Here is a 27,957-nt window from a genome sequence, read left to right as displayed (position 1 = left end):
AAGAGAACCTCATCAGAGTTATTAACTGAAAGATGATCATAATTTAGAAAACTAGAGAGAACCTCATCAGAGTTATTAATTGAAAGATGATCAGAATATTTCAGTGAGCTATGAGAATACATGAAAATTAATCTTTAGAATGTTGGATAAATTAAATGTTATATTCCTTTGTAGTTCTCGATCATTCTAAGCTATTTTTGCCACTAAACACAATTTAGATTTACTAAAGCCCCATCAATAGAAGATGCTAAAGAACTTTATTGGTTTAAAAATTGAATTTCCTGATACCTATAAAACGATATAATTATGTTAAATAATGCAAGTAGTAGTGGTAAAAGATTTCACTGCACGATCACCACGTTCATAACGTAGTTAATCAAACTAACATTTTTTAAATACATTTAAAATTAGGAGAATCATTGATAATAGGTTGCCAGTCAAAAAGGGGCATTTCGTTTATTTATTTTTTAAATAAAATACGCTGCTAATGACGTATATGTATGTTTTTTATATAAAATTAAAGCTATTTTTTTCTTAGTATGATGATATGTTTTCTTGAGGAAAAAGCTCGAAAATTAGAGTTGCGATGTATCAAAGATAAAGTAAGACAGCTAGCGCGCAACGCTACTGGTTTGAGACATAGTACATACTCAGACAAGAAGAAGAAACTAAACTCCAACTACTCTGTTGACATGTGACATAATGCTAAACGAAAATATTTATCATTTAAAATTTAAACAATAAAACATTTATAATTGAAATGGAAACTAATAGTACAAGTCAAAATTTTACCAAAAGACCGTTAAGGAATCATTCTCCCTACAAGCGCCGGTATTTTTATCCCTACAACGGAAGATTTCGGTAGGGTATTATTATTAGGACCTTTTATTATAATTATTTTTAACACCGTCTTTTTATTATTATTGATTACTTTGTTATAGGCCAGAAGATGATTATACGTTTAAAAAACATTATTACCGACAAGAAAAAGTGCCCAAAACTAAATATAAATGGAAAAGAAAGTCAAGGCCTGCATCTCCCATGGAGGGTAGTGAAGAATACATGTCTCAGAAAATACAAAAGACTAGTGCCATAATAATGCGTCACTTATTAAGTCCAGACGAAAACATTATTCCACTTAAAAATGATGCAAACATGCCCATGGAAGCTTCAATTAATCAAAACTCAAAAATATCCAATGAAAGAAGAAGAACTAAAAGTCTTTGTGTAGTTGAATCAACATTGTCCAAAGCTTCCAATATACAGTTGAGTGAAAACGTATACAAACAAACCACTGATACAATTGACACAAGTGATAATATAAATCAAAAAGCTGTCAGCTATAATGTGGACGAAATTCATTATAAAATCATGAACCATTTAAGTAATCTCAATGATCGAAGAAAGAAAACTTTGATAAGTACTAGTACATCTGTGTATGATGAAGCCATTCATCAAATTCTTAAACAGAAGAGGCTTGAAATATCAAGAGCTTTAAGGAATGTACAGATGAAAACTCCTAATGTAACAGAATCAACAGAATGGATCAATTCTATTATGCCAGATATGGGAATTAAGATTGAAGATCTGCCACATGAGGTTCTTGAAGCATTGCAGAACACTTTTAATGCTTCAGATGAAGAAGATAATGTGTCTAACACTAAATTTGTAGGTGAGTCATAGAAAAATATCAAGTATATGTTAATAACAGCTGTAGTACAGTCTCTTGTTAGTTAAAAAATCTATGTTAGCATTGTCACATCTAGCACTTGGTGCAACTAATATTAGTAAAATATATTTAAAGGAAAAAATAGTAAAACATAATTTTTAATAATGTTAAAAAATGCAAAGCATCTTTTATATTAAAAGATAGAAGGAAAAAGCATGTTTAATAATTCTGAAGAATTAAGTATACCTAGAGATTTAAAAAAACAACTATTTATCCAAAGTAAATCTAATGACATAGATACTTACACTGTTAAATACCATCAAACAATCAGTTTAGTCAAGGGGGCAGAAATATTTTCTAAAATTCTTAAGCTTACTGTGAAAATATTTCATTTACTTTAGTAACTAATTGCTAGTTAGTGACACTCAGAATGAAAGTATGAAAATCTTCTTTAAAAAGAGTTGCAATAATTTCATTAGTATTAAAATCAAGTAATTGATGCTACTGAAAAAAGAAACAAATTAAAACATGTGTACTTAAAAACAACAGGCAAAAGGTGTTTCAAGTTTAAGTATTAAACTGAAAATTATTGCTAAATTGCCACATATTATTTTATTTTATGTCTTAAATATGTTCTGTAACTGGTTTCAGTTTGATAACAAGAGAAAATTCTCAGGTGTATTTTCCACAAAACATAAAATAAGATGTTTAGCTGTTAAATAATTTGTTTTATAAATGTTGAGGCTATGTTGGTCTGGTATGGCACTCATGTGTTAAAACAAGCTGACTTTTTGGTAATAAGTAATTGCTAAAACTATAGAGGTACCAGTCTATTAAATGAAATTTATAAAATATTCTTCAAAATTATTAACAATACATTAAAAAATATTACAGAGGCCATTATAGGGAGAAGAGTAAAACATTTTTAAAATGCAGATCTACCAGTAACAATATTTTCATTAAAAAACAAATTTCCATCCGATGAAAAACTATAGTAATAAAGAAACAAACACCCATCACTAAACAAAACACCAAAACAATCTCATATTATGGCATTCATTGATATTAACAAAGCATATAATAGGGTTAGAGATGTAATATCCTTCAAAAAAAATAGGTAGGCTTAGATGGGCTGGACATGTGTCAAGAGCAAATGAAAATTACCCACCCAGACGAACTCTATTATCGGTCCCAGTGGGAAATAGGAGTAGAGGCAGACCACGACTGAGATGGAGGGACGGTGTGGACGAGGACGCAAGGAAAATCGGCGTGGCAAATTGGCAACGGTTGGCGATGAACAGAAACGACTGGCGAAATAGACTGGGGAAGGTCAAGGCTCAACTAGAGCTGTAGCACCACTGATGATGATGATGATATAATAGGATTCCTCAAGAGATTCTGTGATGAGTGCTCAATAAGAAAGGAGTAAGAACTAGTTAGGATTTTTTTTCTGCTGTTTCCCAATCTCATTGCATAACAATATCTATTCTAGGAGAGATTGTAGTCATAGCTAACCTCCACACATTTACTAAAAAAGGTTCAAAAATTCTGAAAGGAATCGTTTGTTCCACAAGAAGCTTGTGATTTGGTTGTAGATTTGGTACCCCACTGAACAACACAACACGGTGAAGTACAACAGGATGCTTAGTGGATCTCAATTCCATTTCTCACATGGAGAAACTACACCTTGAAGAGGCAAAAAGTCTAAAACGAGATTATCATGACAAGTTAGCTCAATTGTATATTGTCAATATAAAGACAGTGGTTAGTTATCTTATGCATATTTTACAATTTATTTGAAAACTTAAATGCTTGATCATGAGATCCATACAAATTAGGACTTTTTATAAGGAATATTTGTATATATGGAACAATAGCTATACTGGAAATAACATTGATGGAAAGGTTAACAACTGATATCTCATAAAGAAGCAATATTGTGTCTTAAGTGATTTGGATTAAATTCGTGAAAATTGAAAGAAATGTAGGATGTCCTTTGAAAAGATTAAGCAAAGTCTGATGGCAAAAGAGGAAGAAATGCTTAAATCCTGAAATGATGAAGAAAAAGATGAAACACACATAGGCTCCTCAATGACTTTTTTTCAATTTGTAGGCTAAATAGTCTAAATTAAATATATATATATATATATATATATATATATACATATATATATATATATATATATATATATATATATATATATACATATATATATATATATATATATATATATATATATATATATATATATATATATATCACTTAAATAAAATGTAGCTCCTTACTGAGTTACAGGGTATTTTATTTAAAAACTATTTGTACCCAGTACTTTAAAACTATTTGTCATGTCCTTGTCATACTTGACAGAAAGTGTAGGTACTGTATATCCTACTAAATTATGTTAAATAAACATAATAAATTTTACAAGAAGCCAGGGCGCCTACGAGCTCAAAGAAGTATACAAAGCAGTAAAAAAGAAACTCAATAAAAAAAGAAAAAAAGAAAGGTGGCAGAACCTAATAAATTCTTTAGAAGACGACATATTCGGCGACGCATATAAAATAACAATGAAGTCACTAAAGATGATTGCCCGATACAATTTAGACGAGGACCAGCGGCGAGAAACGGCGGAGCTCCTCTTTCCCACCAAGGAGGAACAAACCTTTTTGAAGGTCTTCCCTGCGGTGGCGGAGGAATTCACAGAAGAAGAAATAAAGACCGCTGGTCAAGAAATCAAGACGGGGAAAGCTCCCGGCCCCGATGAACTGCCACCAGAGGCACTGAAGATAGCAACAACAGAGAAACCAGGTTTGATCAGAAAAATATATAATGATCTACTGCAGAAGCAAGAGTTTGCCAGGGAACTAAAGGAAGCAAATTTGATTTTGCTCCTAAAGCCTGGGAAACCCCCGATTCAGCATCCTCTTATAGGCCAATATGCCTTCTGGACTGCCTCAGCAAGTTCTATGAGAATCTTGTCAAGAAGAGGCTGGAAGGCGTGTTGTCAGATAAGAGAGCTCTATCCAACCAACAATATGGATTCAGAAAAGGTTGATCAGCAGTCGACGCCGCGATCTGGATAAGAAACGCGGTGAAAACAAGCAAAAAGAAATGGGTGGTACTTGTTTTATTGGACATTAAAAACGCCTTCAATTTAGCGAACTGGGAATATAATAAGGGACTTCTTATCGCAAAGAAGCGTATGCATATCGAAGAAACATAAGATGAAAATGACTGAGTACCCCAAGGGTCAGTCCTGGGTCCCACACTATGGAATATTTTATACAACGGGGTACTAGAAGTAAACAAAACACAAGGAGTAAGGGCTATTGCATATGCAGACGACCTAGCCCCACTTATAGAAGATATGATTTGGTGTATCATAAACAAAGTAAATGAAGCAATAGAAAAAACTGCGAGATGGATAGAGAGAAATGACCTAAAACTTGCAGTAGAAAAAACAGAAGTTATCATCTTGAGGGGACCACGGGATAGAAAAAACTTAAACTTTCGGTTCAGAGGCTCCGACCTAAGACCCCAGAAGACCGTAAAATACTTGGGAATCATACTAGACGACAAAATGGCATTCAGACACCACATACAAGAAGCATGTCGGAAGGCGGAAGAGAAGACCTCAACCCTTAATAAGATAATGCCGAATATACGAGGCCGCGGTTCACACAAAAGATCAGTTATCGTACAGTCATTTATGTCCATCTTACTATATGGGACCCCAGTGTGGCATGAGGTCCTCAACAAAGCAAAATATAAAGACATGCTTCTTAGGACACAGAGGAAACCATTGATCAGGGTATGCAGCGCGTACTGAACCGTATCAACCATTGCCTTACACGTAGTGGCCGGTGCCGTACCAGTGCATATCCTGGCTAATGAAAGGGTTCGGATGCACCAAAGGATCAATGGAGCTTTAGGTTCAGGAAAACAAGAAAGAAAAAGGAGTTTAGAGATCTGGCAGGACCAATGGTCAAGAGAAACAGACAAGGCTGCCTGGACGAGGGCGTGGAGTGGTGGATGACGCGCATCATGTGGTATTCGTATGCCCTGCATACAATGTGGTGCGAACCTTGCTGCAGCTGGGCCTGGGGTCACCTCTAGGCGAGCCACATGAACTAATGAATAAAGCAATTGAAAACAAAAGAATCTTTGACTTGATAATTGGTTTTGTGACCATAAAACACAAGGAAGAGAAAGAGAGGAGACAGCATACTTGGCAGAAAGTGTAGGTACTGTATTGACAGGAAAAGTGAAAGGTTGACCCTTCCCAAATTCTATGCCACTGGCAGAATTGGTATTTTAGCACAATTTTTCGATTTTCCAATACTTTTTATGAAAATAAAGTAGATACTCTTCATTCCTAACAATAAAGTCATTATTTTTCGAGACATTTGAAGTTAAAAATGAAGCGACACAGTTATTTTGATTAATGTATTAATTCTGTCGGTGTTTTTGGGTAATATGATTGATTTTATTACGCAAATGAAATTTTATGTCTAGTTGGCAATAAAATTTGCGGAATTTACTATTGGCTGCCATAATACCTGATGATTATTTAATTCTTGTGAGTATTTAGACTCACTAGGCTAGATCAGAGATTTCATATGCCCCCAGAAATAAAAAGCTAAGGGATTATATTCGGGTGTTCTAGGCGGCCACGGAACTTCACTACTTCTGCCAATCCAATGATTAGGAAATTGCTAATCTAGATAGTTCCGTACTATTAAAGAACAATGAGACGGAGCTCCATCCTGCATGAACCACATATCTCTTCTTTGATTAAGTGGCAATTCTTCTAGATCGTCATAAAGTGTAGTTTGTAGTAACTCTAAATACGAGTTACCTTTCAAATTTGCTGGTAATTCATAAGGGCCCATCAAACTATCTCCAAATATGCTGCACCATACATTAATCTTAAATTAATGTTGAAAATCTGATTCTCAAAATAGATGGAGATTCTCAATATTCCAACTGTAACTGATTTCCAGTTAAATACTTCTCTACATGTAAAGGTAGCCTAGTCAGTAAAAATAATTTTTTTAAATAAAATTACGATTCTGTTTTTTTAATTATCATCCACTGAACAAAATTCAATCGTAAAAGATAATCTCTAGGTAATACATTTTGTATAGGTGGAAAGTGGTAAGGTCATCGATTTTCTTTTTTCAATACTCAAAAACTGAACAGTGCCTTTCTCCTTGACTTTACGAGAAAAACTTATAAAACAACATTTTTTTACATCTAAGTGGAATTTGTTCAGATTGCACCACTTTTGTAGTCTGTCTAAGTCATCTTGCAACAAGGCCTGATCTTTTAAGCTATCTATAACATTCCAAAATTTCAAGTCATCCGCCAACATTAGACATTTGCTATTTAGGAAGCAGGAAGTGATATCGTTAAGGAAGATATTAAAAAGAAGTGGAGAAGTGTGGCCTTCTTGAGCAACTCCAGATGTTACTGAGATACTGTCAGACAGATGACAAACTATCTTGAGTCTTTGACTTCTACCAGATGTAGAGTTTTAATCCTTTCAGCAAACTTGGCATGAAAGCCTACATTAATTAATTTGCCCAAAAGAATTTGGTGATCTACACGATCAAATGCTTTGGAAAAATCTGTGTATAATTATTGTATTATTATTAACTGTATTAGTTTAAGGTTATAACCTATGTTTTTTCCCTATGTTTAAAACCCCAAGTCTATCAGAGGTCCACCTGTCTTGTCTAAATGCTGTGATCGACCCCTCAGCGTCAAATTGTGTCCAAGTTTAATATCCTAAATTATATTAAAAAAGATGACAAAATAAAAAAATTGCAAAATAAATAAATAAATAAAAAATTTGCCAAACTATAAGGAAATTAATTAAAAAAAAAACTACACTAACAAAACCTAACCACTAAAGAAAACAGTCTATAATATGAATGTATAATAGAAAAAAAAATGACCAATTATATATCTTTGTAAAATTAGAGCAGGGTTATGATTGTATACCTACATAAACGAGAAGAAAGCAAGGAGCTCTCCTTTAGAGCTTCTGCATAAAAAATACAAAATAATTCCATAAACAAAGATACACACAAAATAATAAATTTACAAAATAAACACTCACTTACTTTATTAGACTCTACGAGAAAAATAACAGATATAACATTTATGATAAATTTAATACAAATAGTAATTCGATTTTCCTAAAGGTATTGACTAGAAATTTATACTTATCTACACATATTTTACAATAGTTCACTTGTAAAAAGATTGTTGCCACCGAAACTTAGTTGTGCATCCTAATACATTTTTGTGAAAATAATGAAACGAATATTGTGCAGTGATTTACTCAAACAACTGCATTAATAACTTTAGGAAGTGTGCTTGATCGGATTAATTATCAAACTGATAAGATATGGATAATTCTAATATGTTTTATTGAACTGTATTTGAAAGTCTAATCATTATTTATGTATTTAGAAGTGCAACCGCCGCCCATAGACGACGTTGTTGTTAAAATAGAAGACGAAAATATGGAACCCAGTGAAGTAATCAGTATTGAGTCTGATAATGAGGAAATAGTGGACAATAAAGTAATAAACGGTGAACCTAACGCAGAAATAGTTAATGTATTCAAAGGTCAATCTGACATTGAAAATGCCGAAATAAGAACAGAAACCATCTCGAATAATGTACCTTACCAAGTTTTTCCTGAAGTACAAGAATCATTTCATCATGATCAAATGTTACTTGAAACATCCCAAAATATTCAAAATGTTCAAAATATTGCTGGTCAAGATGTTGTACAAGCCGGTACTAATTTATTACGAAAAACGTGTAACGCTTCAACACAGACGCAAATGCTTACAATCGACAAATTTATTAAAAACAGATTTAGAAAACCGCCGAAAACCTTCGCTGCTGCTACAAGAAGAATGCTAATAGTAGATAAATACGTTGCCAAGTTAACTGAATACCGGCAAAGTTTATTTACAAAATTATATCCTACGAAAATTGCGAAGAAGCTTAATGGGCGATTGGTAAATAAAAAAGTAAAATCTACAGATACAGCAAGAAATATGGACTCCTCATCGTTAGAAGAACCAGGGAAGCAGAAACGTAAAAAAGTAGCTGACACTCTACAACAGACCGGTGAACAGTTTTTTTCTAAAAGAACTTCAAACTCTTGCCAGAAATCAGAAGAGCAGAGTCTTCTAGATTTTGGAAGTATTTCCGAAAAGATGTTGGTATTAAAGGTAAGTTTAAATCTATTTACGTATAACTCAAGGAAATAAGTTGAACAACATGTTAAGAACTTTGATTTAAGGGACGATACGGGAATTGTAGTATTTCTACTAATTTTTCTTTATTGTTGTTCATTAAGTTATTAAAACTATTCAAATTAATAGAGTTAACTCACGAAAGTTAATCCTAGACGTATATAAGACACATAGAGTCAAACGGTAAATACACATTCTGAAATTATCAATTGAATTTTTTTGGTTGGTGCGCAAAATTACCCGTCTATGTGGGTAATTTTACGCAGTATTTAAACTGAGGATTTATTCAACACAACATAAATTAGTAGAAGATTAAAAGCACGCGGAATTATACATAATTCCATCTCAAACGCCTATCTATATGCCGTAAGCAATCTTCGCTTTTCAATTCCAATTATCGGTCTGACAGTTGCAACACAAATTAATGGCATCAGCCTAATTATTAATGACTATTAAAGATTCATGAAAATTAATGATAAGAATTAACAAAATTTATCAGCAACTTGGTTAAATTATTAAAGACACTCATGTGAAATAGGCAAAAAATAAGATTATGTATTTTAAACATTACCTTTAAATGCAAATAACTTGAAAACTAAAGTAGAAACCCTCAATTTAGAAGAGTGATATCATAGTTTAAACGCGGAATATCCTCAAATTTAAATGTACACAGCGGCCCTCGAAAACTGCCTGTTTTCTCGATTGCAATTTGCGTTTCCTCATAAGAAATTACAGAATATATAAAGTAGTATATTTATTTGTGCTTCTCTATAGTAGACTTGACCAGAAGTTGTCGTACAATGTAGCCAATTCTTGTTCACAAGTAGTAATTATGGTCATACAAAACCTGTATTCTTCCATGCAGCGATTATTACCGTCATAAAAATACAAAAAAACCTGATTTTTTCAATAGTAAAAATTAAGCACAAAATTGTAATGAAATAAATTTTATTTATATGTTCCGTTTCGTTACATATTTAAATTTATAAAATAAAAATCGATATTTTAAAACAATATTTTTCAATCGTTTGGCAACTTTGGAATTAGCGACGGAATTCCGTTTCAATTCAGATCCACAGAAAGCCGTAAGACTAGTTTTTGTCGAGCGAGTGCCCATCAACAATAGGTTATTTACATTGGCGTTTCTGAGGGTAGGGTATTTTATGCGATAAGTTTGTGTTATTGATAAAACGTGTTATTGATAATACGAGTGTTATAGTTTGTCGTTTTATAGTAAATTTTTAGTTATATTCTGTGATTATTTGGTTTGAGTTTTATTGGATTTGGACGAAAAACCGAGTTGTTCCAAGAGAAGACTGCAAAATTCTGATGTTGATTCCAAAAATGAAATGCCGCAAAAGAGACGGAAAATGTTAACGTCCGAAGAGAAGGTAATAATACGAAACGTTTATGAAGGAATTGTCGGCAGAAAAATGGAATTAAATGTTAGCCAAGCGGTCGACATTTGTAGCAGTTTAACAAAAGTATCCGTTAGCTATATTTATCGTGTACTTAAAAATACATCGGAAAATAAAAAGCAAGAAAAAGGTAAAACTAGAGGTAGGAAAAGCATTGTTTTGGATGACGAGACAAGGAATATTATACGTCGAAAAATTCATTCATTTTATTTTCGGAGTGAAATTCCAACACTGAAAAATATTTCTCAAGAGCTCGAAAACGATGACTCCTTACCCAAGATATCTCGTAGAGTCTTAACCAGGACCATGCGTGAAATGAACTTTCGATATGTAAAACTCAACAGAAAAAGTATGCTATTAGAAAAAAATAAAATTATTGTGCGGAGAAGAAAATATTTAGAAGAAATACGCAAAATTCGCAGCACTGGACGCAAAATATGTTATTTGGATGAAACCTGGATTAACCAAGGTTGGAAAAGGTCATACAGTTGGAAAAGTTTGGCAAGATTTAAATGTCAAAAGTAAACGCGAAGCATTTATAGAAGGCTGATATACAGGATTAAAAGCTCCATCAGGAAAGGGACGGCGTTTAATCGTCACCCATATAGGAAGTGATACAGGGTTTCTTGATGATGGTTTTCTTCAATTTGAGTCGAAAAAAACAGGTGATTATTAAAGAAATTGAAAGGGAGGATTCAACAATGGCTTACAGAAAAGGGGATTGCATACGAAGAATCAATGCTCAAAATTTAGCTCCTTGACATTGCACGGTTAAGGAAAATTGAATATCTTAAATATGCTGTAGATGAAACTGCAAAAGATTATGGTGTCAAAGTTCTGCGTCTACCACCTTATCATTGCGAACTTAATCCCATTGAACTTATCTGGGAGCAAGTGAAAGGAGAAGTAGCACGCAATAACAAAACGTTCAAATTAAACGAAATTAAGAAACTTTTGATTCAAGCAATCCTCCATGTAACTCCAGAGAAATGGGCTAAATGTATAGGCCACATAATTAAAGAAGAACATCGTATGTGGGAACTTGACACTCATATCAAAGTTTTACTAGAGCCAATTATAATTACACCAGGTGGTGAAGATAATGACAGCGATAGCAGCACTGCATCTTCAGGTTTAGACAGCGAATAATATGTTCTAATAGTTTAATAAGAACATCAGCATAAAAAAAACCAAAAACAAAAAAAAAAACGAGAAGAACATAGTAAGTGTGTATAGTGTTTGTGTTTAAACACATCAAACATTATTTTTATTTTGTTTTTATAGAATTTTATTTTGTTTTATAGGATTTTATTTTGTTTTGTTTTATACTGTTTAAGTGTTTTGTTCATTTTATTTAATAAGACAATATGGCTCTTGGCGAACACCCATTTAAAAAAAGTATCGCGCCACAAGAAGTTTTAAAAAAATTTCATTGTGTAACTCTTTAAGGACGGGTCACGTCAAAAGACGTTTTAGCGTAACTTCCGCGACAGCCGGTTGGTATCAGTAAACTTTCTACAAAATTACTTCTTTTTTATAGCTTTTTGTTTGTGGCATTCTGTATTTTTAGAGGAATGTAGGGAATGAGCCACAAAATATTTATTCATATGTTTATTTATTGACGTTTCGATCTCTATATCCAGAGACCGTTTTCAATTATACAAATGATAGTACTATTTATTTTCTATGGCTTTTCGCTTGTCGTTCTGTAATTTTAGAAATGATGTTGGGAATAAGCCACAATATATTTATTCAAATGTTTAATTTACGGACGTTTCGATCTCTATAAAGAGACCGTTTTCAAACATACAAATGACAGATATATTTATTTTTCTATAGCTGCTTGTTTATGGCATTCTGTATTTTTAGGGAGAAGGTTGGACATAAGCCACAATATATCTATTTACATGTTTAATACATTGACGTTTCGATCTCTATTCCGTTTTTAAAGATAGAAAAAAAAAACAATATAAGATTATAAAAATATATAATAATAAACAAATAAAATAAATATAACTATCATTTATATCTTTGAAAGCGGTCTTTGGATATAGAGATCGAAACGTCAGTAAAAACTTGTAAATAAATATATTGTGGCCTATTTCGAACATTAATATTTGAAAAATAAAATATAATTAACGTTAAAATAAAAGTAAGTGTACGTCACTGGATTTCCAAACAGCTTTCCGCATTTCTGGGCCTTTAAACGATGACTCACTCTCTCAAATAGTGAAATTATACCATAGGGTGATATTTAAGTAAAAAATAACGAAGAATAAAAAAACACGCTGAAATGATTATTACGACAATGGCGTAGATTGTGAGGGGAAAAAGGAAGTATCTATCCGTACAGCACGCCGCTGGTAACAGCGGAATCTTTTAACACTAGTTAAAGTATCCTAACATGTGTTAACCGTTTGTCAAGTTTGAACAAAAAATATTGGATGGTGTTAAAACACTGGGCTCTTCGTATTTTGTGCTAAGGTTTCTCCAGTTACTATATTGACAATTCTTAATGAAATACTCTGTATAGTCCCTCGAGCTTTCTTTCGCAGTTAAAGGGCTTTGGGCCCAACCCAAACAAGAAGCACATTGATACCACATATTTCTGTCCTTCCCGAATTCTCCACAAATTAGGCAGATGTTCTTTGGGCTATTCCGATTCCTCCGTTTCACTTTCTTGAAATTTAATCTTATCAACATGGGTTGATTTTTGGCCTCTTTGCCAAACATTTTTCTTTTTGTAGCAGCTACCTTCCTTTCGTTTCTCTATTTATTCTTCAAGTCAGCTTCTTCGAGAATATTCTTCATCGGTCTGGATATCAGAATTTCAGATCGTTAACGCAAGAAGTGAAGAAGCTAAAATGATATAAGCTAAATGGACAGTCAAAATAAGAAGAGGTAGACTAAGGATAAGTTGAAAAATATAATAGAAAAATTGGGAGTAACAAATTTATAAGAAACTAAACCTTTGGCGAAGGGTTGTAACGTCTGGAGAAAGGATATTAGGAGATAAAATATATGCATAATCTGGACGCTCTGGAGCGTCTATTGAATTTGGTGCTTTTTTCTTTTGTTGATATTCGTGTGCCTTTACTTTTTTCTTAATTCAAAAGTTCTAGAGTCTTCAAATTTGATAAATAAGTTCCTCTTGATCCAAAGAAGAATACTATTGAATTTTTGACTTTTCTTCTGTTCATATTCTTTTGCTTTTTTTTTCTTGAAGTAAAGTCCTAGTCTTAAAATGTGGTAAATAGGATGCTCTTGATTTAAAGAAGAATACTATTGAATTTGTGACTTTTCTTCTTCTGTTCATATCCTACAGTCCCTGCTCAATTTCTTTCTAATATAAGAAACATAACACAAATGATAGTAGTAACCTTTTTGCATATTTATTAAATAAAAACAACATAAGTTATTACAATATTTTACTATAATAATATTTTGTTAAGCCACCCTTGGCTTTAAGCAGTGCAGCCACTCTCTTAGGCATGCTGTTTATGCATTTTTCTGCGATTTCTTTTCGATTTTCGATGTGATTACAATGAAAAATGATTCTTTATATCAACTGAACCTTGTTGGTAATTATTTCCTTGGCTAACTCTCTTTTTAGACACTCCCAGACATTTTCGATGGGGTTCATGTCTGGTGAGTTGCCGGGCTACGCTAAGAGCGGAATTTCTTGTTCTAACAAAAAATTTGTAATATTTTTAACCGGATGGGAAGGTGCTCCATCCTGCATAAATACCTAATGGCTGTTATCAAACCATTTATTCACTCGTGGAACCAATCTTGTCTGCAAAACCCTTTTATATTGGTCTTGTCGCATGGTTCCTTCTACGACATACAAACGTCCCATACCTTTGCCACTAATCACCGACCATATCATTACTGAGGTGGGATGTTTAATCATAATAATTACACACGTATTCGTCTTCGGATTAACTGGGCCTTGCCATCCATAATTTGAAATGTGGCTTCATCGCTGAAGCAAACCTGTGAATGTGAATAACAATTATAAAGTGCGAAAATAAAATGATTTGTAATAACTTACCTTACGCCAATCATCAATAGACCAGTCTTTATGGATCTTGGCCCAAGCAAAGCGTTTTTTGAGCATTTGTGGTGTTAGTTTTGGCTTCTTAATATGCCTGCGACATTTGAATTTGAAGCTCATGCCATACAAATTTCGGCGTACGTTGGCCACCGATACTGAGCATCCTGCTTCTTCCAACTTATTTTTTAATTCTCTGTAGGTGGCCCTTCTGTGTGTTACAGCTAAATTTTTAAAAATTTGTTGCGCCCTTGGGGTAGTTGGTTCTCTTTGAGTTTTTGACTTAATCTTCTCACTGACGACTGGGATACACCACGTTTTCGTGCTATCTCTCTCTGAGTAAGTGTTGTATTCTCATAATAGAACAGTAATGGACGAGATTTTTTCAATACAAAGATCTTTAGATTTAAAAATTCCAATCCAAGATTAATCGTCTTGTTTTATGATTAAAAATTAACCAAAATCAAAAGTAACACTATTATGTGATAATGTCAATACTTATTAGTGCAAATTTTAAATAAACTGACCACAAATGTATGTTTTAAGTAAAAAAACTCAAAATGTAAAACAATTAGTTACTCCACACTTTGAGCACATTCTACTATTTTTTTTTATATTATAATTTAATGGCCTTGACCGACCCAATTAGCCAGACAAATTTAAAGACAAACAATTTTTACAATCAGAGGAATTTTTTTACAATCAGAGAAATAAACATACAATCATCCGTACAATTTAACGTACAATTTTTAATAAATTACAATTATTTTTTTTTCCTGCGCTAAGAACTAACCCGATTCAACATCTCGGAGGTTTACATCTTCCTTTTTATTTTTTAATTCTTTAATATTTTTTTTTATTTTTTTGTATATATATATATATTTTTTTTTTTTATTTTTATTTATGTATATATATTTTTTATTATTTTTTTTTTATTTTTTATTTTTTTTTTTTAATTTTTTTTCCTGCTATAATATAATACAATATTTACTTAAATGTAAGGGTTAGTTTTAAAGCTACAATTTATATTTACAGTTTTTGATATGTTCGTAAATCGTTTTTAATATATTGGTATCTCTAGAGAAAATCAAATTGTTCAGGTTCACATTCTACTGTCATCTATAAATTTTCGACAATTCTAAGAAAAATTTTTAAGATTTTCTACGTAATTCTTATAGAGTCTTGAAATTTGGGACATACATCTTGTCTGTTTTATATCAAAACTTCCCAAACATCCGACTCCATCCCATCGACTATTATTTCTTGATCGAACTATAGATACCATCTAAATATTAACATTTTTCGTATTTTTTTAGGTGTGTGAGGATAAACTGGTAGCTGGATCAGAGAGCGGAAAAGTGTTCTTTTTTAACCTAAAAGACAGTAAATGTTCAAATATTTTAGAAGTTACCACAGTTCCGATCACTTGTATACACTACACAAAAGACGCCCATGGAAAACCGTATTTGTTTATAGGTTATTATGGATCTTCCTTAAAAGTGTATAACTTTTATAGTACCTCCCTTCTCTGTGATATTCAGATAGATGACAGCATCCAGTGTATAGACGAGAACTGGGGATACTTGTTTCTGGGGTGTTCGAGGAGTACGATTGCACGATACTCCATCAAGGTTAGTTGTGATAGGGAATTTAAAAGTATACCAAAACAAAATTATCAATAATGATGAAGTTTGGTTTGGCATGGTGATTTGGCAAAACAGACTGAATAAATGACAGCCAGTTTGATATATGTATCTTCAACATTATGGCCGCTATCAACTGTCAAAGTTCGGAAGACCTAATAAATGTGTTGATTCTTAATTTCTCTCAACCATGGCCGTCTCTATTTTTCAGGCTGTAATATTAGATGGGACAACACTATCGACCTGATAATAGAGGGCCTATTTATAGATATAATAGCGGGAAGAATACACTTTTAAAGAGTTATATTTGATTAAATTAACACAACATATTATTCATTCTACTTAGATAACAGATACAGTCATTAGTACACAAAATACACTTATTATAAATTTGATATAATAAAAATATTTTAAAAGAAAAGGTAAGTGAAAAATGCCATTTCCATTTCACCAGGTAATACCTGATTTTACATTTAAAATTTTAACTGAAACTACAAAAATACGCTATCACATCAGTTTGAAGTCATTGATCTTGTTGTTGTTGTTGCTGTCTAATTAATTCTCTCGTTTTCATGAAACTTCCTTTTAACACTATTTTCTTGCTTTGTCAAATATTTTGGAAGTCCTGGAAATCTTTTTGGAACAGCACTTTCTCTAAGAGTAGGTCTTTTTCTCGGAAAAGTTTTTAACACACCATCAGCAGACTACATATATAAACAAACACCAAACACAAACAGATATTTTCAAAGACCTTCTATTCACTGTTGCCAAATTTCAATGTTATGGCCTGATAATTAACGACGGCCATGTCTCAAACGATATTTATTTTGAGGATTATTAGTTTTTTTTAAGCCATCCATTTATATTATTTCTTTTTGTGGTCCTATTATTCTTAAATGTGTAATTTTTCCCTTTACTTTCAACTTATGTTGGAAGAATTTAGTCCCCTCATCTTTTAGTATCATTTTATCAGTTATTACTGATTATTTTTAAATCTTTCATTCTCCAATTTCTCTAATCTATTGCTTAAATTCTTTATTTCTCGTTTTAATCCTGCATTTTTTTTAATCTCTCTTGTCCCTCCTTTTCTCCGTCTTCCGTTTGATTTATTCATCTCAAATCATATTTTTCTTTTTTGGAGTAATTCTCTTCATCTAATCCCATTTTATGCTGTTTCTTCTCATTTACGCAGATTTATTATATTCTGACAGTTTGGCCACTGTTGAAGGCGCCCGGTCTTATTCAATTCGAGGGGTTGTGGGGGGTACGATAATAAGTGAATTTTATTATTTATTGAAAATAATGCAACATGTACTGTTTATTCTGACACTCTTTCACGGTCATATAAAATGTAAATATACCAGAACATGATTTGTATTAATTTTTTTCCATATATGTATTTACAATCTTTTTCCAGAAAATCCTGGAAAAGATGACAAAAGTTTCGCAACCTTTGTTATTATCACATTACAGAGTTCCACATGTCTTTTTTTAATTGGACAAATTAACAAAGAAATTGAAAAAAAAAATAAAAAAATATTTTATAACTGCTTGCAATAAAGCACTGAAAACTTTGTTTTCAAAACTTCCACAAAATGTATTATAATATTTTATCACTACAGCTGTTTCGGCAGAGTGCCTTTCTCAAGTAATCTATTTTTGGATGTATTTACAGTTTATAGTCTTTAACGAAATAGGTTGAGGAGGAGAGAACTGTTTGTCTCAAGTTGGCCATTCAGAATTATGTTTGTATTTTTTAATTTGTTAATTTCCATAGATTTTAATGAAGATAGCTTTAGCCTTTATTTTGGATGTGAAGAATTTGAAATTCGTTAATAAAAGAATAATGAAGATCTATAAGGTGAAGTGCGTATGTACAATCTATTTTCCTATTATTGAAAGCCCTTTTATGTTCTGCTATTCGTTTATTAAAATTTCTACCAGTTTGACCGATGTAAGTTTTTGGGCAGTTGCCGCATTTAAGTTTGTATACACTACTGTGTACGCTCTTGTTGTTTTTAATATATTTGCCCAAGTTGTTGTTTGTTCTAAAAGCTGATGTTATTCCTTTCTTTTTTATGTGTTTGGCTAATTTTGTTGTTATTTTGCCTGTATATGTAATCGAGCAGAAGGTACTGGGTTTTTCTCTGTTGATGGAAATATTAATTTCAGGGCTTTCTTGTGTAGTTTTTGATTTAAAATTTTATTAACTGTTTGTTCGTTGTACCCAGTTGTACCAAGTTGTATTTTGACATCGGAATTTCTATTAATCTATGTAACATGCTATGGTAGGCTGCCGATTTATGTTGTGTAGGATGGGATGATGAATTGTGTATAGTCGTATCAGTATGGGTAGGTTTATGAAATACGAAGAACTGATGTTTATTTTTAAGTCGATGATTTTTAAATCTAAAAAATTAATGGATTGATTTTGTTTTGCTTCTATTGTAAATTGAATATGACTGTGGAGTGAATTAATATGCGATAAAAATTGATCAACGCTAGTTAAATTTGTTTTTGATATTTTTCTGTCGGATATTTGTTTACCGTTTGAGTATTTTGATTATTTAAAAATTCAATTGTTTTGTTATTGTACTCTAGTTTATCTGTAGAAATAATAGTGTTACTTTTGTCTGCTTTTGTAAACACTATGTTGTTTTCTATCGATTTATTTTTAATTGAAATAAAATAAATCAATAGAAAACAACATAGCATTTACAAAGGCAGACACAGGCTTTATCCATAGCAACACTACTTTGCTATGGATAAAATAGAATATAATAACAAGTTTTCAGTGCTTTATTGTAATATTTTTTTTTTTTACTAAAGACACAGAAGTGTACTTACATTAAAATCTGGTCAGTAAGACCAATTATCAATTTGTTTCTAACTTAAATTACTAATGAAATCTTAAAATTAGGTGTCTACTCACTAGTATCTTTCCTATTATTTCTAATAACTAGCATTAAATTTAGCATGCATACTCGCACAACACTTTACTCTGCTTTTCACTCACTCATTATACCAGTTCAAAAGGCTTTGTTCTTTTGAGCCTTCTTTCTAGGTTCGTATTGTCGAGGAGCTGGATAGCCTCGACGTTTACATGATGATGGAGTCGTTGTTCATGGCTCCCTGCAAATTTCTTGATTATCTGATTGACGTCTTCCATCTTGAGGTCCCGGTGAAGGTCGTTGTTCCTAACGTACCAAGGCGCATCTACGATGTTCCTCAGTACTTTATTCTGGAATATCTGGATTACTTTGATGTTACTAGGCTTGGCACAGCCCCAGAGTTGGCAGCCATAGGTCCATACTGGTCTCAGTATTTGTTTATAGATTAGGAGTTTATTATTTATGGATAGAGAGGAATGTCTTCCCATTAACCAATACATTTTCTTGTAGCGGGTGCCTAGTTCTTCTCTTTTCTTCTTCACGTGAGCTTTCCAGCGAAGTTTCGCATCAAGAGTGATCCCCAAGTACTTTGCTGATGTTGCAATAGGCACTTGGACATCATTTATTCTAATAGGAATATTATTAATTCTCTTATTGGTAAAATTTATATGGACTAATTTATTCTCATTCAGTTTAATTTTCCATTTTTTGGTCCATTCATGGATTTTATTTATTGAATTTTGTAGTTTTTCTGTAGCTTCTTCGACGATGTCACTTACCGCTAAGACAGCAGTGTCATCTGCGAAGGTAACTATGGTGTCGTCTTCTAGTTCAGGTATATCACACGTGTATATTAGATATAGGACTGGACCCAATACACTCCCTTGTGGAACACCTGCTTCAATATCCTTGAGATCAGTGTATGCATCTTCTTGTTTAACTCTAAAATGTCTGTTCGCTAGATATGATTGTAATATATTTGAATATTGTTTAGGCATGAATGATTTAAGTTTATGTATCAAACCCTTATGCCAGACTTTATCAAACGCCTGTGCCACATCTAGGAAGGTTGCAGAACAGACTTTTCTTTTCTCTAATGATCTTTCAATTATAGCAGTTATTCTATGCACCTGGTCAATTGTCGAATGCTTATTTCTAAATCCAAATTGATGATCTGGAATTATTTTTTTTTTCTTCAATTATTGGTAGGATTCTTCGCAGGAGGAGTTTTTCAAACACCTTGGACATCACAGGTAGGAGTGATATTGGTCTATATGATGTCACCTCATTGGGGGGTTTCCAAGGCTTTGGTATCATGATCACCTCAGCTATCTTCCATAAATCTGGAACATATTGTAGTCTAAAGGCAGCATTTATCAAATTTGTTAATTTTACGATAGCTTTTCTTGGTAGATTTTTTAGCAGTCTTCCGGTAATGAAGTCATAACCTGGTGCTTTATTTGGGTCGATTTGTTCTTTAATTAACTCAGCTACTTCTTTTGGGGAAGTTGGCTTGATATTCTCATCTATTTGCTTTGGTTCAGTCCAATCCTGGTCATCGTCTTGGTCATCTTGCAACTTAAATGTGTTCTCTAGATGAGTGGCAAATCTCTCTGCCTTCTGCTGATTATTTCTGGCCCAACTACCGTCTTCCAGTTTTATTGGAGGAGAATGTAATATTGGCCTTTTAATTCTTTTTGTAGCTTTCCAAAGCGAATACTCTGTGCTGCTGTCGTTTGTTAACTCTTCCAGATAAGATTTAATAGATTCATTCTTAATTATTTATTGTAATATAAAATGAATTTCCATCAAGTAACGGTCGAATCCATCACTGCTTTAAATGCATTTTGAGATTCAGCAAAATTAAATATTATTCTGTGTATAAACGATCTTTCCCTGGCGTATAATATAATAGCCTAACAACATTTGGTTGGTTGATTTGGTTTTAAAATAACCTTTTTTAAAAACAATTTCTGGAGTGGGAATCGAAACGTCAAACAATCAATTATAAAATGTTATCATCAATAAATCATTACAATTTATTGTGACTTAATCCCATATGAGTCTCTTTTACAATAAACGACGCAACTACTTGTTTTCTTATTTGTTATTTATTTTTAGAAAAACACTTTGGAATATGAAGAAATATTTGACGGTTATCCGGTATTTGCGTTATGGGCCACCCAAGAAGGAGCTAGAATGGTTCTACTCGTAGGATCCCGCAATTCTGCAGTCGTAATAAGAGATGCCATGAGCGGCCTTCATTTGCGAACTATGGAGAACATAATAGCCCCCACAGTATATTCTATGATTATGGAAAGAAATTTGGTGTTTTGCGGCACCACTTCTCATAACATTTTAGTTTTCGATTTTCACGTAAGTATATTAAAAATACCTAATTAAAATGGTTTTTCCAATTTGTTATTGGAAGAATTTTGTATACAATTCCTGTTTTTTATTTCTTTTTTTTTCTTCTGCAATTAATTGGTAGCTATTCATCCCGCTCCCAACAGTTCATAGACTAAACAGCCTCTTAATATATCTCCAGACCTATTGCAACAGATTGCCTACAGATGATAAAATTGCAATATCATCAGCGTTATCCAATACCTGATGGGCCTTTGTCCTTGTAGTTAACACTCGTTAATTTAGCCTCCCTTAGTAATAATTCTAGACACTACTCAAAAAGGGTGGTAGAAACAGAATATACTTGTTTGGTTCCAAAGGTACCTGAAAGTTTGCTTTTGTATTTAATCTTCGTACTTAAGTTACTAATTTTTATTTTTAATAGGTTATATTTAATTTTCTTTGTATATCTAGAGATTCCATTCGTTTCAATATGTTGTTGCAGTTTTTTTATTCGTACGCCAATTTAAAATCAATGAATATCTCTAGTTTCTTTCTGTTCATAACTTATAACTTGAAATTATTATACAAATAAATATTAAGCTTTCTCAATTCAGTGCGTGTTCCTACTACTAATAAAAAGCTCTACCAATATACCGCAGTAGTCAGTTTTCTCTGCTTATTTTTAACTGTTCTTTTATATAGGTGTGTGGCCTGGATGCTCGATGCAGTAAAAGATACAGAGATTTAGGCTTCGAAGTGTGCTCCTGTATGTGATTACTGCATGTCTGCTGTATATGATCCTCTTCTGCTTCATTTTTCCTGCGAATGACGCGACTCCTACTGTCTCACACACTTTAAATCTGGACTCATCACTCCATTGTATTGGATCCCATTGCAACTGAGTCCAATCTTTGTGCTCTTTTGACCATCTTACTTTATTTTTCTTTTGTTATAATGTTAAAAGTAGATTTTCCTTAGCCTAAAATAAAATGAAATTTATTAAAAACAATTCGTACAAATTTTTTCAACAATAAAACTTACTTTGTAAGTACCAAATCCTAATTTATGGGCCTCTCAGTGACATGTTGATCTAGGAACGTGTCTTCCAATAACGTCACTCCATAAAACGCTTAACTCCATATAATATGTTATTTTACTTTTTCGTACATGTCTAGGTTTTGTGACGACCGAACCTGCAGATTTGTATCTTCTGACTATATTTCTTACACTATAGCGTGACAATTGCAACATATTCGCGATTTCCGAATTGGATTTTCCAGAATTAAAAAATCTAATATTGATTGAACAAATTTTCCCATCGATAACTTTACCTTGACCCATTGTTCAATCCACAAACGGTAAAAAGCTTTAAAATACAACAAAATACATTTGACATTAACTGACCATATTATTGTTTTGATGTCATTTTTCTATAGCTACCTCTGGATTTAACGTAATTATGAAAAAATCAACGTATGTTGACATAAGTGAATGCATAACCAGGGTTTAGTGAATTTTTTTATTGTTGAAAATAAATAAAATATCATAAGGGTAATGTTTTTAATAAATATTAATAAAAATGGCATATTAATTAATATGGGAACATATAAAAACATGCAGAGTATAATTTGTTCATGGTAATCGACTTAAACTGCAAATTCCATAAGTGGGCCAACTGATATGGGAAGGGGCTCGTATATTGTGTAACGATAAATATTGCCTACCTTAGGGTAAGATTATGGGGGTAGAAAATTAGGGACAGGAACTATGGGGGTGAATATAGGGCAAGCAAAACAATCGTTACTGGTGCGAACGGCACTCAGGGTTTGTTAGGAGAGCTGGGGTCGTGGATAAGTAAACGACAAGGGGGTCAGGATTGGGGCAACTACCAGAATATGAAACAAAGGGATACTTACATAAATCTCCTGGACAAATGGGCAAATAAAGACAAGAAGAAATACCTCTAGCTATTTAAATGGGACGCCGCTTCGAGAAAACTTCCTGCTGGAGGAAAGAAAGTTTCCTCCTTTCTAAAATAAAGAAACACAAACAGGTTAGGAGATTTTTCTAAAATAAATAAAAAAATGGATCAGAGAAACAAATCAAACGTTTATTTTTGTCTCAAACAAACAGTTATCAAAATACAGATTGTACAAAAAAATACTATATAAATAGTGCAAAATACAGAATAAAAAAACTTACATGTGTCCGTTTACAAACTCTAGGGGTTGGAGATACTACAAAAACTTACTAATGTTCCCGCACAGATATTAACCTTTTTTTAAAACAAACAAAACAAATAAATATCGAAAATAATAAAGTTAGCTGCCATATGGTAACATTAAAAAAAAAAAATATTAATTTGACAGCTGAGTTAAACCATAAAATTTACAATTTATTAATTATTACAAATCCTTTTAAATTTTAATGAAAGCAATTATTACTTTTAGCAAAAAAATGTCTGTCTTTACTTTAAAATTAATATGTTAAATGTTACTTGATTTCACTGTTTCGCACTTAACTTTAAAAAAACTTGTTAAACATCTATGGAACATCTATCTGGACATATTCTCCAACAGCGACAAAGCAACCATTTCCATACTCAGGGACGAACAATCAGGAGATGTAAAATTAGGTTCGGTGGAGGAAGCAAGCTGACGACGGGGACATCCTATATAATAATTTTCAAAAGTTTCTTCAGTTCCGGTGTACTGCACAAATCTTATGATGATTACTCTGTTCTAAACTGCCATTATGCAAAGAGTATTATCATCTTAACCGGTCTTAAGACATAACACAAAAAAGTTGAATCGACTCGCAATTCAAAATCGTTCAAACATCTATCTAGTCTCAAATCTCTTGCTTGACTCCCTTTGTTAGATTTTACAAATTCAACCAAAATAAATTCCCCTCGCGTCTCACAGCTAGTTTTGGTCTATGAACCTAAACAAACAATCTACCCTCCTGACCTCGTTCCCACAACAAAATTTCTTAACAAACTGGGGATTTAGCCTTGAATCAAAACAACTTTTTTAAATTCGTCGAAATAACATGTATTTTTTCCTGACAATGTAACTGAGACAAACACATCTATATTTTGAAACAACTGAATACAAAACTTAATATTTAGAATCTCAACTTAAAATGCCATAATATATTGATCGTTTTAAAATTCCTTTATAAGAGACAAACGCAAATAAACAACTCAGGGGTGTACTACAAAACTTAAAACAGAATTTATATTATTATATAGATATTAAATATTAACAAATTTAAAACGCTACAATTGGTACAGAGAAAAATAAGGAATTCTTTCCGACATTCAAAGAGACAAAGTTGAAATATGGAAATATGACGTTACTTAATATATTTTATGAACCAACAAAAGAAAAAGACATAATTATGTCGACCACTCAAATAATTTACTTTTTTGATCTTCTTTTTAGAACGGAAAACTCTTGCATACCTACAGTGCTACTAATTCCAAAGGTATACGATGTATGAAAATCGTCGGAAGATGTTTATTTGCCAGTTGTTATAATGGAAAGGTTTATGTGTTCAACTTAGAAAATAATTCTCATATAGGCACTCTGGAAGGTCCTGGAGGTATAATAATTTCAATGGAAGTACTATCAAATCAGGTATGACTTTTTTTAAGTAAATTTTTATTTTATAGCTAATAAAACGCTGACGTAGACATTTTGGCCCAAAAAGTGCCATTTATTTTTGCGGTCCGAATTTTTTATTCTTTCATTTTTAACAATTTTCAGTTTAAAGTCTTTTTTCGCTTTATCTATCATCTTTCACTTTGTGGGCTACTCTCCTTTTATCTTTCATCTCTGGGTTTATCTATATCTTTGGTACTCTTTCCTTATTCATCCTTAGTAGAAGTCTTATTCATCTTGTTCTTACTGCTTTGGGTAATTTGGGCTATCTTGGGCTCGCTATATATGGTCGGTATCGTGGCATTGATTGTTCTTTCATATATCTATGCTTTAATACCCCCAAGAATTGTTCTCAAATTTTTCCTTTCTAATATATTTACTTGTTATGGCTATGGTAGATTGAGAATATGTTTCACTTGCATATAATGTCTTAAAATTGTCGTATAAATATGAATTTGGCCCGTCTTGACACATTTTTAATGTAGGAATTGTGTCTGTCGTTCTATTTTCCTTTTGTATTCCTCCGTCTCAGTCTTAGCTATAGTTTTTACAGTTCCCAGGTAAATGCAGGTCTCTGTATGTCCATGATCATTTATACCAAAGACTTCTTGTTCTCTACGACTTAAAATTATACACGTTGACCACTCACAGAGGGATTACTCTGAACTTTTCCGTTTATATGGGTATGTTGGCCAAAGTAGGGGGTGAAGGATATTCAGAAAACGTAATGTTGAGTTTCTCAAAAAAAATTGAACTTAGATCACTATTTATATATTCCGGTTATTGTGGTTAATTAGAGACTTAATAATTATCGGTAAATATTAATACTAACCAGCACACTAGATGAATATGATAATTTGATCACAATAACCTATAAATATTAACAATTGTTACATGTGCTTGACAAATGTTACAAATTTTAAACCTTTGGTCGGTAAAAAGTACAGGGAGACTAGGAAAGTATTCAATATTATTTATTTTAATCAAATATATTGTTCTTATTGAACTTTAGTTTGATGTTGTGTACCCTGAGATAAAATGGGAGATACGGAAGATGTAAAACAGATTTAATGAAGAAATTCATATGGCTAAATTAAAGAAAGGAAAATAATCACCAGTTATTTACACAGTCAGTATCTATCATGTTTTATATGACAGTTTGTTAGAATGACAACTTCGACAATTTATCTAGAATTATACACTCCCATGATGAAACATTGGAAACAGATAATTCTAGACCACGTCCTTTAAGAACGAAAAACCATGTGACGGATTCGACCTGTACTAGAAATTGATTTTATATAACAATAACACTTTCAAAAATTTATTCCACAAAATTTGTTTTAAATTCTTATCACTATACTATTCTCAAGTGATCTATTTTTGGTATGTTTTTATACTTTATAGTCTTTAATTGAATAGGCTGAGGAGGGGAGAACTGTTTGTCTCAAGTTGGCCATTCAGAATTATGCCTGTATTTTTTATTTTGTTGATTTCCATAGACTCTCTTAAGACAGATTATCTTAAGATAGCTTAAGGCCTTTATTTTGGATGTGAAGAATTTGAAATTCATCATTAAAAGAATGATTTTGTTCTATAAGGTGAAGTGCGTACGTATAATCTGTTTTTCTATTATTTAAAGCCCTTTTATGTTCTGCTATACGTTTATTAATACTTCTACCAGTTTGACCGATGTAAGTTTTTGGGCAGTCGCCACATTTAAGTTTGTAAAAGCACTTACAGTGGTGTATAGTGTCGTTAGTATCAGTGTTTTCAGTTATAGAAAAACAATGTATTTGTACTGCTGTACTAATGTGCATTTATTGTGCTATAGTTATTGGGGACGTTTATTAAAGATTATTTTTTTTTTAGGTGATTATGGGGACAATGTCATGTAAGTTTTCATCCATAGTGATCCCACAATATATTTTAAGGTATCTATAGTTATCATATTTTAGAGATGTACATAAGAGTTGTAAATATTATAGCATTTTTATCATTTTATAATGATGTAAATATTTAAGTTCAAAATTTTTAAATAAAGATCTGTTTTTACTAAAAAAGCTCTTTTTTTTATTTTTCTTAGAACTGCCCCAGTTTGCATGTAAGTAATCTTTAAGATGTGACAAACCGCACTCCAGTATCTCCAGGAAGAAGGGAACAATAAGAACAATTAATTTGTTTCAAAAAATTAATTACATTTCTCGAGCTCTCTTACCACAACATATAGGATTGAAAAATCTACACGGCACGTATCGTTTAAATAATTCATTTATTATTGACCTAAATTGCTCATTTCTAATGCTATGCTAAAAATAGTCAACGTTTGTTAAGAAAACTAAAACAGTAGTTTTAAAAGCTTGATTTACAGCCAAAAACGGTAATTAAAATAACAGCAGATCGTTCTATTGTAAGTAGACATTTATTTTCCTAATCAGTAGAGACCTCAAAAGTTTTTACAGTTGGTATAGTATAAATCGCGGTGCACGTAATCCGCGTCATAGTAAGTGACATCACATGATACCAACACAAAATATTTAAATTGTAGGCTAACTCGATGGTTGTAGGTCTGTTCCTTCTTAGAATCTTTTAACCAAGTACACTGGAATATCACTCACATTTTATTATATACGCGTAGAAATAATATTTGAAGATTTTTATTAATACAAATACACCATAACTTGATTCATTTAATTTGTGTAAGTGGATTATAAAGCGTTTTTATGAAGCACACTTGTTCGGATCAGACTGTAACTGCGATCGAACGAAGGTGACATTTTGTCATAAATTGGTAACATTTTCTAATTTTTGTTTTTCCAAAACAAATTTTGGTCAATCAAGTCGTTTATTGTAAAATAGAGTTTATTTTAACAATGTTTAATAAACAATTTTAAGTTTTTATGCGGAGAAAATTGCGATAAAAATAAATGCTTAATATTAGGTAAATAAGGTTATTTTACTCTAAACTTAAATGATAATTTAAATTG

The 27,957-nt window shown here is 32.2% G+C and overlaps 1 protein-coding gene across 1 annotated transcript; it reads left to right on the top strand.

The window, feature by feature from the left end:
* Window positions 1–685: 685 nt before the first annotated feature.
* LOC140443179 (uncharacterized) lies at window positions 686–27,008 on the top strand. The gene is made up of 7 exons (XM_072534276.1): window positions 686–861; window positions 942–1,672; window positions 8,151–8,926; window positions 15,739–16,053; window positions 21,078–21,332; window positions 24,752–24,946; window positions 26,843–27,008. The coding sequence occupies exons 1-7, from the start codon at window positions 761–763 to the stop codon at window positions 26,912–26,914; spliced, it is 2,445 nt and encodes an 814-aa protein (XP_072390377.1). The 5' UTR covers window positions 686–760; the 3' UTR covers window positions 26,915–27,008.
* Window positions 27,009–27,957: the final 949 nt, after the last annotated feature.

Source organism: Diabrotica undecimpunctata, chromosome 6 (genome assembly GCF_040954645.1).
Source record: "Diabrotica undecimpunctata isolate CICGRU chromosome 6, icDiaUnde3, whole genome shotgun sequence".
NCBI lineage: Eukaryota > Metazoa > Arthropoda > Insecta > Coleoptera > Chrysomelidae > Diabrotica > Diabrotica undecimpunctata.
This window is presented reverse-complemented; position numbering and strand designations above follow the sequence as displayed.

Excerpts from the sequence above, each read along its gene's own strand:
- LOC140443179 (XM_072534276.1), top strand. The coding sequence starts at position 761 with ATGGAAACTAATAGTACAAGTCAAAATTTTACCAAAAGACCGTTAAGG. Across the intron at positions 8,927-15,738 it reads AAAAGATGTTGGTATTAAAG|GTGTGTGAGGATAAACTGGT; the intron begins GTAAGTTTAAAT and ends GTATTTTTTTAG. Across the intron at positions 24,947-26,842 it reads TGGAAGTACTATCAAATCAG|GTGATTATGGGGACAATGTC; the intron begins GTATGACTTTTT and ends TTTTTTTTTTAG.